At 41.2% G+C, this 14,912-nt stretch overlaps 1 protein-coding gene across 2 annotated transcripts in view; it reads left to right on the top strand.

Annotated features, from left to right (window-relative positions):
* Positions 1–14,912, top strand: part of LOC126006829 (microtubule-associated tumor suppressor 1 homolog) — a 97,045-nt gene that overhangs the window by 57,848 nt on the left and 24,285 nt on the right. For both annotated transcript variants that reach the window (XM_049772357.1, XM_049772358.1), the window contains 2 exons: positions 1,944–2,158; positions 11,885–11,951. In XM_049772357.1, coding sequence (XP_049628314.1) covers positions 1,944–2,158; positions 11,885–11,951 — 282 coding nt within the window. The remainder of the gene's footprint in view (positions 1–1,943; positions 2,159–11,884; positions 11,952–14,912) is intronic.

Below are 14,912 nucleotides of genomic sequence, written 5' to 3'. Positions count from 1 at the left end.
TAAAATTTTTTTGGGGGGGCGCCACACCCTGTGATGTTCAGGGTTACTCCTGGCTATGCCCTCAGAAATCTCTCGTGGCTTGGGAGACCATATGGGATGCAGGGGAATCGAACCGCAGTCCATCTGGGATCAGTAGTGTGCAATGCAAATACCCTACCACTGCGCCATCACTCTGGGCCCCCTTTTAAAGTATTTTTAAAACAAAATGGTTTAGATTTTTTTTTAGAATGAAAAATATCCAGTATTAGTAAAAAGGAGTTATTTAATCACAACGTACCATAGAAAATGAGCCCCCTTTTTTTCTTTTCTTTTTTTTTTTTCTTTTTTGGTTTTTGGGCCACACCTGGCGTTGCTCAGGGGTGACTCCTGGCTGTCTGCTCAGAAATAGCTCCTGGCAGGCACGGGAGACCATATGGGACGCCGGGATTCGAACCAACCACCTTAGGTCCTGGATCGGCTGCTTGCAAGGCAAACGCCGCTGTGCTATCTCTCCGGGCCCCCTTTTTTTTCTTTTTAACTTAAAGTATATATTTAATGTGTTTTGCCAATTATTCTTGGAACATAAATACTGAGGTTTCTATGTTTATTTTCCTTTAAGAAATTACTATAGTTTTCCTCCCAAGAAAATAATTACTGTTTATAAAGTTGTCTTTTGTTTGTTACCACAGAATATGCATCTGCCATAGGAAATGCTTATGTAAGAATAAGAAAACACTCATTTTTATAGTACTGTGTCTTTTTCAGATTTAGATTGTTTTGATTTTTTTGCTTTACTTATTAATTTAAAAAGCTAAACAGCTTGTTTCCTGTTTTTCCAATTTTGTTTGATATTTAAAGTGACTGAGACATTTGGAACAGCCCCAAAATGGAACCATTTTTTAATTTAGAGTAATTCTCAGGGCTGGGAGTGGCTCAAAAGGTCTGAGCATGTGCTTTGCTTGCAGGAACCACAGATTTGAGCTCTCAAACTCTAGAACCCTGAGTACCTCCTTTCCCCCAATATGACCAAAATGGAGAGTCAGAGACAGATTGATTCTTTATTATTATTATTATTATTATTATTATTATTATTATTATTATTATTGCTTTTTGGGCCACACCTGGTGACGCTCAGATTTCTGACTATGTGCTCAGAAATCACTCCTGGTTTGGGGGACATGGAAGCATCGAACCGCAGCCCGTCCTAGGTTAGTGCATGCAAGGCAAATGCCCTACTGCACGTGCCACCACTCTGGCCCCTACAGACTGATTCTTAATGTACCATGTCATAAAAAATAATCACTTAGTACAAGGTCTTAAGTGGGTTTGAATTTACCATGTGCTTTAAAAGCATTTTTCAGATGATATTATTGCTTCGGGGGGGGGGGGAAATGATATCAAAGCTCGTATTTCATACAAAACAGAATCCTTAGTGGAGTCTAGTGTTCAAAGAAAAGGAGGAAAATTGAGTAGATTTTTAATGTGGGTGATTTATTGAAGATTAGGAAATGACTCATCTGCAGTATAAATCTTTGTAACAACCAGGCCATCAGCAGGAAATGGATGGGAAGATTGTAGGAAATGTAGAGGAGGGAAAGGCATTTGAAATCCAGTAGTTGCTGTGTCGTTGGAATATAGAGTTGGTATTTGTCACAATTTTACCAAAAACATTGGGAACTGTGAAGTCCTCATTATTTTTGCACTTTATTTTCTGGATAGCTAAATTTATTCATCTTTTGAATATAATTTTCTGCCCTGTATAAATGTTTAGAAGTTAGATCTAAAGCCATTGTCTGTGTTTATAAATTCCAAATATGATTCATTTCCATTGCCTGTATGCTTTTCTTGTGTAAACACAACTGACATGCATTTCTATGGTTCATCTACTTGTTTCTGAACCCATATGGTGTGGGTAGACAAATGAGAAATCTTTATTTTAGCACCTATCTTCATTCCTTTTGCAGTTGAAAAGGGCAGGCAGAAGTCTCCTAGAAGCTTATGTATCCAGACACAGACATCTCCAGATGTGCTCTCCTCTGAAAAGACGCTTGAATTGACTCAATATAAAGCAAAATGTGAAAAACAAAGTGGATTTATTCTGCAGCTCAAGCAGCTTCTTTCCTGTGGAAATACCAAGTTGGAAGCATTAACAGTTGTGATTCAGCACCTACTGTCTGAGGTAAGGATGTGAATTCTCTAAACTGTCACTTCTGATTGGTGGTACAACACTTGTTGTTTGCTCTTGTGGGATTTTTTACATAATAATTGATTAAAATTCATAAAGTTCATCCATACAGGCTTTATATCAACTTGATAACTGAGTCAGTCTTTAAAAAATGTGGTGTAAACATTTTTAATACTTTTATTTTCCTCCAGACTTCTTTAGACCAACAAAAGACAATTATCTATCCCATTTCTTTTGAGCACCTCCAGAACACATTTGCATTAACCTTTTTATCAACTCTATTTTTAGTCTTGCTGTGAAAATGGGGGTGGTTTTATAGATTGCTTAAGGAACACTTTTGTGGTAAGTCCCAATATCTCCCAAAAGACATTAGAATGTACATACATTCTTAAAATAATTTGTGGTACAATGAAAGCAAAACAGATTTTATTTGCTTTTCTCTCTTCTCTGATATGTACAAGTATGTTAATTCAGGAACTTGTTAAAATTCATTGAGAAAACCATGTTTATATTAACATAAGCTACTAACATAGCAACAAAACCTGTAATTTTGTAAAGTGCTACAGTTTCCCGAAAATTAAATTAATTTTCTGTAGAGACTACTTAATCCTTGTGATTGCCCATCTCAGGCAGACAGTGAAAAGGGTGAATATGACTCAATCTGAACCTTTGGTTATCAACTAAGCTGGTAGAACATGCAGATCAATATTTAAGGAACGTTTTCTAGCTTTGTCCAAATATGCTATTTTGAAAGAGACATAGAAATGTTTGCCTAGTTTTTTAAAAATTAGGTTAATATGTAAGGAAAGAGTCAAGAGATTGTATCTATTATTAAGAAAGTTAAATTGGGGAAGGGGAGCCATAGCACAGCAGATAAGATGTTTTCCTTGCATGTGGCTGGCCTGGGTTCAATCCCTGGCATCCCATATGGCCCCCCAAGTCTGCCAGTAGTATTTTCTGGGAACTGAGCCAGGAGTAACCTTGAGTGATGCTGGATGTGCACCCCCCCAAAAGAAAGCTAAATTGGATGCCACTTAATATCAAATAGACAAATGTTTTGTCTAGAGGTCAACCAATTCATTTTACCATACTGGCCTAACAACCCCTTATTTATTTTCTTTCTCTCCTTTATCTCCCCCACAAAATTCAAGTCCTGTATACTCTTATTCCACACTTTTTCTCTTCTTTTTTTTTGTTTTTGTTTTTTTGGCAGCGCTCAGGAGTTACTCCTGGCTCTACGCTCAGAAATCGCTCCTCGCAGGCTCAGGGGACCCTATGGGATGCCGGGATTTGAACCACCATCCTTCTGCATGCAAGGCAAACGCCTTACCTCCATGCTAACTCACCAGCCCCTTTTCTCTTCTTCATTCCTTTTGCATACTACTGATGTCATCCAAACCAGTTTTTAGACCTTTTTCCTCCCCAGTAATCTAATGAAAGCCCTGTACACACTGATGTTTGAAGGGCATTCTACTCTACTGATTAAAACAATAATTCTCCATCATCTGTGGCTTATCTAATCTGTTCCGTATGGTAGCTATCAGCCTTAGGAAACTAGTAAGCTTGAAAAATAGTCAATCTATAGATTGATTATATAATCAATCATATGATATATGCATAATTATGAAATATGCTTGGATTTCAAAGGCATACAGGAGAAAAACTATAAACTCAAATTTTCTATTGATTATATGTTCAAGTAATAATATTTGGGTATATTTGGGTATATTATTGGATATTATATGTTCAAAAATATATTGGTTATATTAAATAAAATATATAACTAAACTTCTTTTAAAATTTTAATGCGGCTACTAGGAAATTAAAGATACAAACATGGTTCACATTATATCATTGTTAGATACAAATTCGGTTGTAACTTGGAGTATAAGACTAATTTGGCACCAAATTGACCTTTTTTTTTTTAATTTGGTTTTTCGGGCCATACCCATTTGATGCTCAGGGGTTACTCCTGGCTAAGCACTGAAAAATTGCTCCTGGCTTGGCTAGCGCTTGCAAGGCTTACCTCTAGCACCACCTTGCCAGCCCCCAAATTGACCTTCCAACCTACCTTTATTGCCTCTGTGCACCAGCTATATAATTAGGAGGCAGAAGATGTGCAAGAGAAATTTAATACTTGTTCAATATTTACTAATACTCTTCTCCAAAAAGTATTAAGTTGGAATTTACAAATAAGAAAATTAAGGCAGCGGTCTATTAAGTAATTATACTCAAATAAGACAGCTGGTCAGAAAAAGACCAGCTCTAGAACATGATAATTTCAAAACTTTCCAAAATTTCTCATACTTTATTTATTTATATGTTTATTTATTCTGCCATCTTCCTCCTACAACCTGCAAATTTAGGCATTTTCTTAGATCGACCTCACATTACTGGCTGCATTTAATATGCATAGACTCAATAAACAAACAACCAAAGTTGAAAGTGCAGATTAAGTTGAACAGCCTATACTTCCTTAAGCCCATCATAAAGCACATTCCAAAGTGGATATGAGATGAAGTACAGGAGTCTCTTATTCCTTCAGGTCCATTCTCAATTCCTGATTACCATGTGGCCTGGACTTATTTTCTGAGTATTCCTGATTTTCTTTCCAGGCTGGATTAGGGTCACAGTCAGAGGTGCTCAGGGGTTATTCCTGGCTCTACACTCATGAGTTACTCCTAGATGGTTAGAGAGAATCATATGAAGGGAACACAAACCTCAAATTTTACTATGTGAGGCCGGAGCAGTGACGCAAGCAGTAGGGTGTTTGCTTTGCACCAGCCGACCCAGGACTGAAGATGGCTCGAATCCCAGCATCCCAGTTGGTCTCCCAAGCCAGGAGCGATTTCTGAGCACATACCCAGGAGTACCCTCTGAGCGTAACCAGGTGTGGCCCAAAAACCAAAAAAAAAAAGAATTTTTTTTATCATTTGCTTAGCTTGAGGAAATGTTTCATCAGGTTGAACATCCTGAGAGATGTTACACGAATCCACAAAATGACAAAACCCATAACAAGTTTCAGGACAACTTTTCCTTTTTATAATTTCAACTTACATCTGATTTTAGTTCAATGCCCAAGTAACTGTGAATTCATTGAATTTCTTTTTTTGTTTTTGTTTGTTTGGGGGCCACATTCAGCAGTGCTCAAGGCTTTTTCCTGGCTCTGTACTCCAGGATCACTCCTGGGGAACTTTAGGGACTATATGGGTTACTGGGTCTCAAACCGAGGTTGGCCGCTGCAAGGCAAGCACCTCTTAAGCTTTGTACTGTTGCTCTGGCCTCTCCACTGAATTTCTAAAAAGAAGATTTTTTTTTTTTGGCTTTTGGGTCACACCTGGCAGCACTCGGGTTACCTGGCTCTGTGCTCAGAAATCGCTCCTGGCAGGCTCAGGGGACCATGTGGGATAATGGGATTCAAACCACCGTCCTTCCACATGCAAAGCAAACACCTTACCTCCATGCTATCTCTCCGGCCCCCAGAAGATTTTTTTGATCTTTAGAACGTTTCTGTATTCTGGATCGTAGAAGGGCTTAAATTTGTCTTTCACTTTCTATCTTAAATTTTAGGTAACCATTGAGCATTTGTTTTGCTTTTAAGAAAAACTTCAGGGGCCGGGCGGTGGCGCTAGAGGTAAAGTGCATGCCTTGCCTGCGCTAGCCTAGGACGGACCGTGGTTCGGTCCCCCGGCGTCCCATATGGTCCCCCAAGCCAGGAGCGACTTTTGAGCGCATAGCCAGGAGTAACCCCTGAGCGTCACCCGGTATGGCCCAAAAACCAAAAAAAGAAAAAAAAAAAAAAAGAAAAACTTCACTGGGACCAGAAAGATAGCACAGCAGCAGGGCATTTGCCTTGCATGCAGCTGACCCAGGATAGACCGTAGTTCGAATCCTGACATCCCATATGGTCCCCTGAGCCAACTAGGAGTGCTCTGAGTGCAGAGCCAGGAGTAACTCTTGAGTGCTGCCAGGTGTGACCCTAAAAACAAAACAAAACAAAACAAAAGAAAAACTTCACTGGAGCAGGCATGTATCTAGTTATTTCTTAGGAAACCACCTGGCAATGGTTGCAGTGCTTTTGTACATCATTTATATATACCAAGGTGAACAAATTGAGGTGTGGGTAGGATCCTAAGTGTAAGGTGAAAATATAAAGTCTTTATGTAAATGTTCTTTGTTCACATCTGGCTCTTATAATCAGCCAATATTTACTGATTGCCCAATGCATACTGGGCACTGTTGTATAGAACAGTTGGAAAGGAAAGGCATGAGCAGAGAAAAAGTTATGCAAGATTTTGGCTTTTGAGTCATGCCCACCTGGTTTAGTGCTAAAGAGTCATTCCTGATAGTGGTTGGAAGACCATATGCAAGTCCAAGGATCAAATCTGGCAGATCCAACCTGTTGAGCTAGCTCTCTGGCCATTTGTAAGCAAGTTTTTTAAATGATTTTTTTAATCTTTTGCTTCCTTCTACAAAAGTAATAGTTTGATCATAAGCTGGTGGTAAATATAGATATAGATTGGCAAATAGATAAAAAAAATTTTTGAAAAATGGTTTTGGAGTATTATAGATTTAAAAAGTTGATGTAGAAAATCCTGGAAGATGGGGCCAGAGAGATAGCACAGTGGTAGGGCGTTTGCCTTGCACGAAGCCAACCCAAGACTGAAGGTGTTCAAATCCTGGCATCCCATATGGTCCCTCAAGCCTGCCAGGACCAATTTCTGACTGCAGAGCCAGGAATAATTCCTGAGTGTCACTCTATGTGACTCCAAAACAAAACAAAACAAAAAAGATACTAGAAGTATCATTTGCCCTTTTGCTATAAGTCTCTTTAAAAACCACAATTGTAAAGAAGAAAAAAACACAATTGTCCCATGAAAGAAAATATAATTCATTGATTACCAGAATAACAACTCATGAATGGAAAGAATTATTATGCTTTCTCTCCACTGACATACTCTTGTCACTTTTAATTTTATTCTAATGTTGGTTTCTCCTTGCTTCAGTTGTAAAAATGCTGATGGCATTTGATCCCTATTTTCTTCTTCAGCAGGCCTAGGAGTTAAGTTTCTCATTAAGGTTAAACAAAACTAAGATCAATACACCCCACCTCCCTCTTAAAAATAGCATTAAATTATTTAATGCACCTGCAAATCTACTTTTGCAAGTAGGAATCTCACCTAGAATGCCACATAAACAAAGACACACTTAAACAACACTAGCATTTTACTGTAAGTAAAAAGTTCATTGTCTCCGAACAAATGACTAAGTGGGTATGAGTCATCGTGTGGGTAGTGGGGACGAGGTCAGACAGAGCAGACAGCCTAGCCCTCGGATGAGGCTCTTTTCTGCAAAATCTCCTGTGCAATTGATGCTCTTCAACAGTGAGCAAATTCAGCCCCACAAATGGGAAGACAGCCAGGGACTAAGTGCCTTTGTCTGAGGGACTCCTAATTGAATTATAGTGAATCCATAGTTTTTTTTTTTCTTCTTTGTATATGTAATGCACAAACTGAAAGCATTTTTCTATTCAGGTTCCCACCTACTTTTTCATATTGCATGACAACTTGTATGTTACAGTAAGAAAATTAAATTATTTTATCTGGGTTGCAGATAATGTATTATCAAATATAGAAACAGTGATGTAGGAGTAGCCAGCTTTTATTTACATATATATAATATATAGGCAAACAAAACTGAAGAGATAATGTAGTTGGTAAGGTAAATTTACTCATAAATTGACCCAATATGATACCACATATCCCATAGTAATTCCTGAACTCAGAGCCATGAGTAAGCTCTGAGCATTATTGGGTGTGGCTCCAAGACAGACCAAATAAAGAAAAAAAATGCCATAACTATCTGAATGGTAAAATGCGTTCTATCTTGTACACATGATGGGTGGTAAGTAACCTTAAAGGGCAGCTGACCAGGAAGTGTTCAATAAGAATTCTAATTTCTGTTTGGACACTGTGCCAAGATTCCATGTAAATCCCCTGTATTTTTTTTGTTCTCCGTGACTACTTCCTTCAGTTCAGTCAGTTCCTCTGCCTAGAAAGATGACCAAGAAATTTATCTGGCTCCAGATTTTAGTTCTTCCAGGACTTGGACTTACTCAAGATTAAGTATTATATTACTTTCGTATTTGGAGTTGGAGGAATGATACAGTGTGTAGGGTACATTTAGGGCATGTGGCTGATCTAAGGACAATCATTGGTACCATACATGGTCAGCGAGCCCTCAAGCAGTTGATCCCTGAGTTCAGAACCAAGAGTGCACAGAAAAACTTAGCCCTAGTTCCATCACCCCAGTCAATCTGGGCTTCTGAGCTCCTTACCTGTCCAAGTCCTTCCCTGCTCTTGCCATGTACTGCCAGAGTCTGAAATACCTAGTCAGTTGTCTGTACCTGGACTATTATAGAACCTTTGAGGGGACTTTTAGTCATTCATTAATTTATTGATTTGGTTTTAGGGCCACAATTGGTGACACTCAGGGATTACTTCTGGCTCTTTGCTCAGAAATTACTTCTGGTAGGCTTGGGGGATCTTACGAGGTGCCTGGGATTAAACCCGGGTCAGCCGCATGCAAGTCACATGCCCAACCTACTGTGCTATTGCTCCAGCACCCTTGGGAACTTTTTTACTGGGGGGGGGGTGCACACCCGGCAATACTCAGGGTTACTTCTGGCTCTGCACTCAGAAACTGCTCCTGGCTCAGGAGACCATATGGGATGTCAGGGATCGAACCCACATCTGTCCTGGATCAGCCACGTGCAAGGCAAACGCCCTACCACTGTGATACCACTCCAGCCCCAAGCTTCTAAATGTCAATTACAGACAGCATCACATAGACAAAACATTTCCTTTTAAATAGGTTGCCAAGTTTTTACTCAGTAACAGTTAATCACTTCATTATTGATTAATTTCAAAGGCTAATGAGGAGGCTGTAAAAATATGAAGGAATTGTTTTGTTTTGTTTTTTGTTTGGGGCCACACCTGACAGTCCTTAGGGACTATTCACAGTTCTGTGCTAGGAGTTTGCTCCTGGTAGTATTGAAAGGACCATAGAGTGGGGGATCAAACCCAGGCCAACTCCATACAAAGTATGTAGTCAGACCATTGAGCCATCTGGCTGGCTCTCCAAAAAATGAATTATAAGCAAACTTACTGCAGACAAGATTGTTTGTGTGGGTGTGGGTATCCAGTAAAACTTTCTTCTGATTTTCCTGTCACTTGAAGGGCAAAATTTATTCACAGTTACTAGAACTAGTTATTACACAAAGTAAAGGCTTATATTTGATATTAAATGAAGGACAAGTATTTTTTGGCATGTTTTTACTATCATTTTTTTAAACTATTTGAGGTACCATGATTTGTAATACTGTTTAATGTGTATCTTATTTAATATTTTCTATTTTTATCCAGACTTTATTTTTCCTAAAACTTTAAATTTTCACAACAGAAAAGCCTATTATTCATTTTTTTTAAATTAGATTCACCAATTGTGATCAACTTTATACACATCTAAGGGCCAGAGTGATAGCACAGTAGTTGGGTGTTTGCCTTGCATACAGCCGACCCTAGATGGACCCAGGTTCTATCCCTGGTATCCCATATAGTCCCTGAGCCTGCCAGGAGCAATTTCTGAGCACAGAGCCAGGAGTAACCCTGAGTGCTGCTGGGTGTGGCCCAAAAAACAAAAATAAAAAATAAAATAAAAATGAAAATCACATCTAGGGGCTAGAGAGATAATACAGCAGGTCAGGTTCTTGCCTTGCACACAACTGACCAAATTCAACCCCTTCCAGGAGTGATCCTGAGCACAGAGCTAGGAGTAAATCCTGAACACATCCAGGCCTGACCCCAAGCAACAAAATTCTATCTAGTATACCGCAGCGACCAAAAGGTATTCAATGAGAAGTGTGTCTTAAATCCCAGTCACACAGAGCTGGTGTGTTGACGACCTTAGCTTTGCAGTGGGAGATCACTGCACAGCTTTAAAACATATCTGATCCACAGTTTCTGAAAATACCAGTGGCAACATGCTCGAGGCATTTAAATTTTAAAATATTTTCAGAAACACCATTTGTTTCACAGTGTTTTGTATTCGATGTCACAAGGCGCTCCACTTTCATCGTCCACCCCTGGTTGGAGTATGTATGTAGATGGAGGGGGGGGGCAAGTTTCCTATTTCTCTTAGTTAATGTAATCATCTTAATGACCTCAATTAGTGAGGGGAATTAAAAAGGCTCACAAATCTAAAAATAACTCCATTACCCACGCAGAGAAGGTCAGTTTTTCTTCCCATTGCACCAGCTGATATTTAAGTAAGTGGCCATCGATCAGTCTAATGTCTGGCTCTCGTTTTTCATAAATGAAGGGCTGTGGCTTTAAGTAATCACAGGCTGCTTGTGCCAAAGGCAGAAGCTGCAGCATCAGCTTCTGTGAGGAGAGGCGGCCAGGGCAGCCGGTAACCTGCAGGACATGAAGGAAGGCTAACCCAGGACCAGTGACACGCCTCCCGGTAGAGCTTTGAATGTAGACAGACCCGACTGGTGGGTGGCGTGGCCGGCCACCTGTGCACTCTGGGACAGTGTGGTGTTGGGGGCGGGGGGGCGGGAGGAGTTGGAGACAGAAGCTGGAAAATGGGCTGCTCCAGCAGCAAAATGTGCCTCTATTCTCCATGTGCAGCAACAAGGGTAATTAGTATTTTGTTTATAGTGCTTTTCTGGAAGAATGTCAGGGACTAGGGCAGAGGCTGTCTGTCTGGAACTAGGGGGGAAATGCTTTAAATCACAAGCTACTCTCGCCTGCATTGCTCAGTCTTGTGATCTCCACAACTCTTTGCTCGAGATGCAGCTGGGGCTAAGGGGATCTGAGTGAGGGCATTTTCGGGGAGCTTTGCCTTCTGCCTCTTTCCTGAGTTGTTCTCTGGCAGTGGGGAGTTGGCCTTTTAAGAAATCAATTGCTCTACATTCAAAGATATGTGTGTGTGATTGCTCTGACTTGGAAATTAGGCTTGAAGGCAAGGTTGTTAACTGTTTTTTGTGTTTTTTTTTTTAATTCTGAAACCATGCTCTAGTTTTCTCTGGTTTGTTTCTCTAACATCTTAGAATTACAGTTGCTGGTCTGAACTCACATTAACCCTAAGCAAAAGACTGTGTGGTTCAGTAAAAGTAATTTTGTCTTTCGGGATTTTATTTTTCCCACGTTAGCCTTATCATAAACTTTTTTGTCACTTAACTTTTAGAAGTAAAGGACTGGCCTTGTAACAGAATTTGGTTCTTTTTTTGCAAATACAGGACAAAGGGCGTATAAGTGCATATGTTTGGAACATTAAATATTTATCTTTCACTGATTAAGCCTTTATTGCCGGTGGAGGAAGAGAATGCATTTCACCTTAAGTACAGTGTGGTGCATTGACTGAAAGGGTCTGTGGTTTAGCCATGAAGTGTGGCTCAAAATAAATATTGTTAAATGTGCCACTGAGGATCGCCAGTGAAAGTTTCACAAGGGCCTGAGAAAATACTGATTTCTCAAACATAAATGTCCTTAACAACTGAGGGACATCTGTGTTTTTGTACAACACACACAGTTGGCCTAAATGATGCCTATCTTGGCTGCTTGATGCCCAGTCTCGTTTTCCCAGTGATAGCGAAAGTGTGCCTGGCTGAAAGGGACCCTCTCAAGCCCAGAGTAACTTGATGTGTGTTTTCCGCAGCGGGAGGAAGCTCTGAAACAACACAAAACCCTATCTCAAGAACTCGTGAACCTCCGGGGAGAGCTAGGTAAGAGTTTGTTGGGTTTGGGGATTTGGGGGAGGTGTTTTTGGGAGGAGAGAGACTGGGGGGGACAGTAAGTATTAGGGGATAAGGGGCAGAATCAGGAAATTTGCTTTTCTCATCTGCGCTGTGGCTGGAGTGAGTTGTGTGCTGGCACTGTGAGCTGTCTCTCTGGTATCTGTGCAAACACTTAACTATGGACATTTCTTCTGAATCTGGCAGCTTGACCTCAGGTTCGCAGAATTCCTGGCACTTGATCTGACTAAGCCTAGCAGAGCTTCTGATGACCAAAACATTTCTCTTCCTGAAGAGAGGAACAGAATGTTTTTTGTAATCGTGTGGGTTCCTGTTAAATAATTCTTCCCCTCCCCTTTACCTACGACCACCACCACCAACCTGCTTTTCATATTAGAGTGCTGGGGAAATTGCCTCTCTGATAAGTCATTTTCTGAGTCCTTCCTTGTTGTGAAGTGAAGATGCCACATGCTAAAGAGACTTGTCTAAAAGGGCCCTGCCCCTGTCCACCTGAGCCCTTGTTGGGTTTGGACCCAATTGCACAGGGAATCGATGCATCTCTAGGTTGACACTTGGTGCCACCAGGGTGGTTGATCCCAGGCCAATCTTTGTTTGAGCTGCTGGGTCTCCTTGGAGAACCGCTTATGGAACAGTTAATCCGCCTTTTCTGACTCCACTTCTATGTAAGAGTGTACTGACTGCCCAGAGTCCCTCTTTTCTGCTGAGAGTGCCTTAGAAGAATTAGCTTTCTGCTTTCACTGGGGGCTAGTCTGGGAGAGGCCAGTGATGAGATTGGTAGAAGGAACTGGATTCCTTGTCCTGTGCAGTGTTTTGTCCATGATGGCTGTCTCCTCACCAGGCATGTATGTGTGTGAACAAATGATACCAGAGATGAAAACTCTGCTCATCAAATTCTAGGAGAAAATGGTCTGATTCCCCTTGGATAAGACCACACTTCAAACATGATATCATTTGCCAAACTTGAACACTCTTGAGAGGCCTCTCTCCTTCCCAAAGACCAAGAATAAAGGGCAGTGAATTCAATGTCAGGGCCATATCTCTGGATTCTCATGTTCTTCCCCTCCCAATAAGATGGCAAAACTGGAGTGGGCTGTAGGACCACAGTAGGGCCCTTCCTCACATGTGAAGCCTTGAGATTAATACCAGATTGGAGACCCCAGACTGTTCTTCAACTGCTTCTCTGCGGACCAGACCTCATTGAAAGGAATTTCCAATGACAAAAAATCCTACTCTCATCTGGCAGTAGCTACATGGATCTTCAGATTTCAGTTTACCCTGCAGGCTCTCAGTGCCAACTTTTGTCTGTGTTGTAAATGGAGTGAGGGGTGTCAAGTGAGGCAGTTGAGCAAGGGACCTTTTGGGAGTGTGGTGGAGTTTGTGGATTTGGTCTGAATTCCAGACCCAGGAATTCCCATTTTAGCCTCCCCTTGAGATTTGACCTCTGCCACCTCACTTGAGTGGGGGAGGTGGTGGTGTCCTCTTTATACCTGATAGAGAATAGTACAATTAAGTGATTGAAGTCAGAGGCCTGGGGACTCATCCTCCCTTAGTCAGTCCCTCTGCCTAAGTGGGAGATAACTGTGACAGCACTTGCCTGTTTCCAGTTATCTCTCCATGATAACAAGGGAGAATGAACCCTGACAGGGCTGTCAGATGTCAGGAGGCATGGTTGGCTGGTTTGTCACTCCTGGCCAGACTCACAGAGACCACCCCCTGCTGTCATCCAGTTTCTTGTTAATAGTGGCAAACACTTGAGGAAATTTTTGGATCTGTGGGGGAAGGGGAGGAGAGAAGAGAAAAAAAAAGCCTTTTGATAGTTTGACAAACAGAAGAAAGCACATGAGCTGAGAAAACTTTTAAGTACAGTTGCAAACTTTGAGACATGGTACTAAATGATTAGATTTCTCCCTCTTCCCCCTCTCCCAACTCCTCTCTCCCACCCACCCACCCACCCATTTTAAATACTTGGCATAGAAGTTGTCAGGTCTATGTCATCCCAAATCTGTGCTCTGTAAACCTGCTTCCAGGGTGGGTGTGAGGATCCCTGGTACTTCTGTGCTGTGATTATGTCTTGGGATGGTGACAACTGTGTTGTAACTAACTGTAATTGCTCTTTGACGAAGGCATAACCTCTTCTGCAGGAAAGACAGTAATGACATGAAATATAATTAGAGCTGCCTCAAAACAGGCTGTTTTTCTTCCAGCTCAGATGGAAGTAATGTAATGTGTCCCTTCTAGAGAGGGGAGACAAATGTGGGGTACAGAGTCTCTGGATTAGGTTAGTCTAGTGCATCGTTCATCAGCCTTTCTGTACCTGAAGATCCATGTAAGCTACTGCCTGACAAGAGGATTTTTTGTCATTGGAAATTCCTTCCAATGAGCTCTGGTCCGCAGAGAAGCGGTTGAAGAACAGTCTGGGGTCTCCAATCTCATCCAGACTTGGAGTCATGGGTTCTCCTACCAGTGAGTCCCATTTCCTCTCTGGAACTATGAAATGATTAGGGAATTTTCTGGATTGCAGGAAGGGCAGATGAGAGATTGAGAGACATGAAGGACACAGAGCCTGGCGCATCCCAGCTTGTTCAAGGAAATGCTGCTGCATGGGTAGCACATATATTTCCTTTCCTTCTCTGAGAACTGCACCAAGGTCCCTGACTGCAGACTAGGATCTTCAAAGTACAGGATGGCTCATGAGCCCAAGAGACTTGAATCCCAAGTAGAACCTGTGCCAACGGCCTTCTGAATCTCTCCCCCATGATCCGCTCCTTTATAACCCAACAAGGATCCCTGACCTGATCATCCCCAGTTTACCTGCAATGAATTTGCAGATGTCTGTTAGCTTGGACCACACCTTCTGAGCAGAATAACATTTGTATTCTGTGTGGAATACTTTTACACAACAACATATGGGTTGCTGGGGATCAAATCTAG

This window comes from Suncus etruscus, chromosome 4 (assembly GCF_024139225.1).
Source record: "Suncus etruscus isolate mSunEtr1 chromosome 4, mSunEtr1.pri.cur, whole genome shotgun sequence".
Taxonomy (NCBI): Eukaryota; Metazoa; Chordata; class Mammalia; order Eulipotyphla; family Soricidae; genus Suncus; species Suncus etruscus.
Note: the sequence above shows the minus strand (reverse complement) of the source record. Positions and strands in the feature narration are given on the sequence as shown.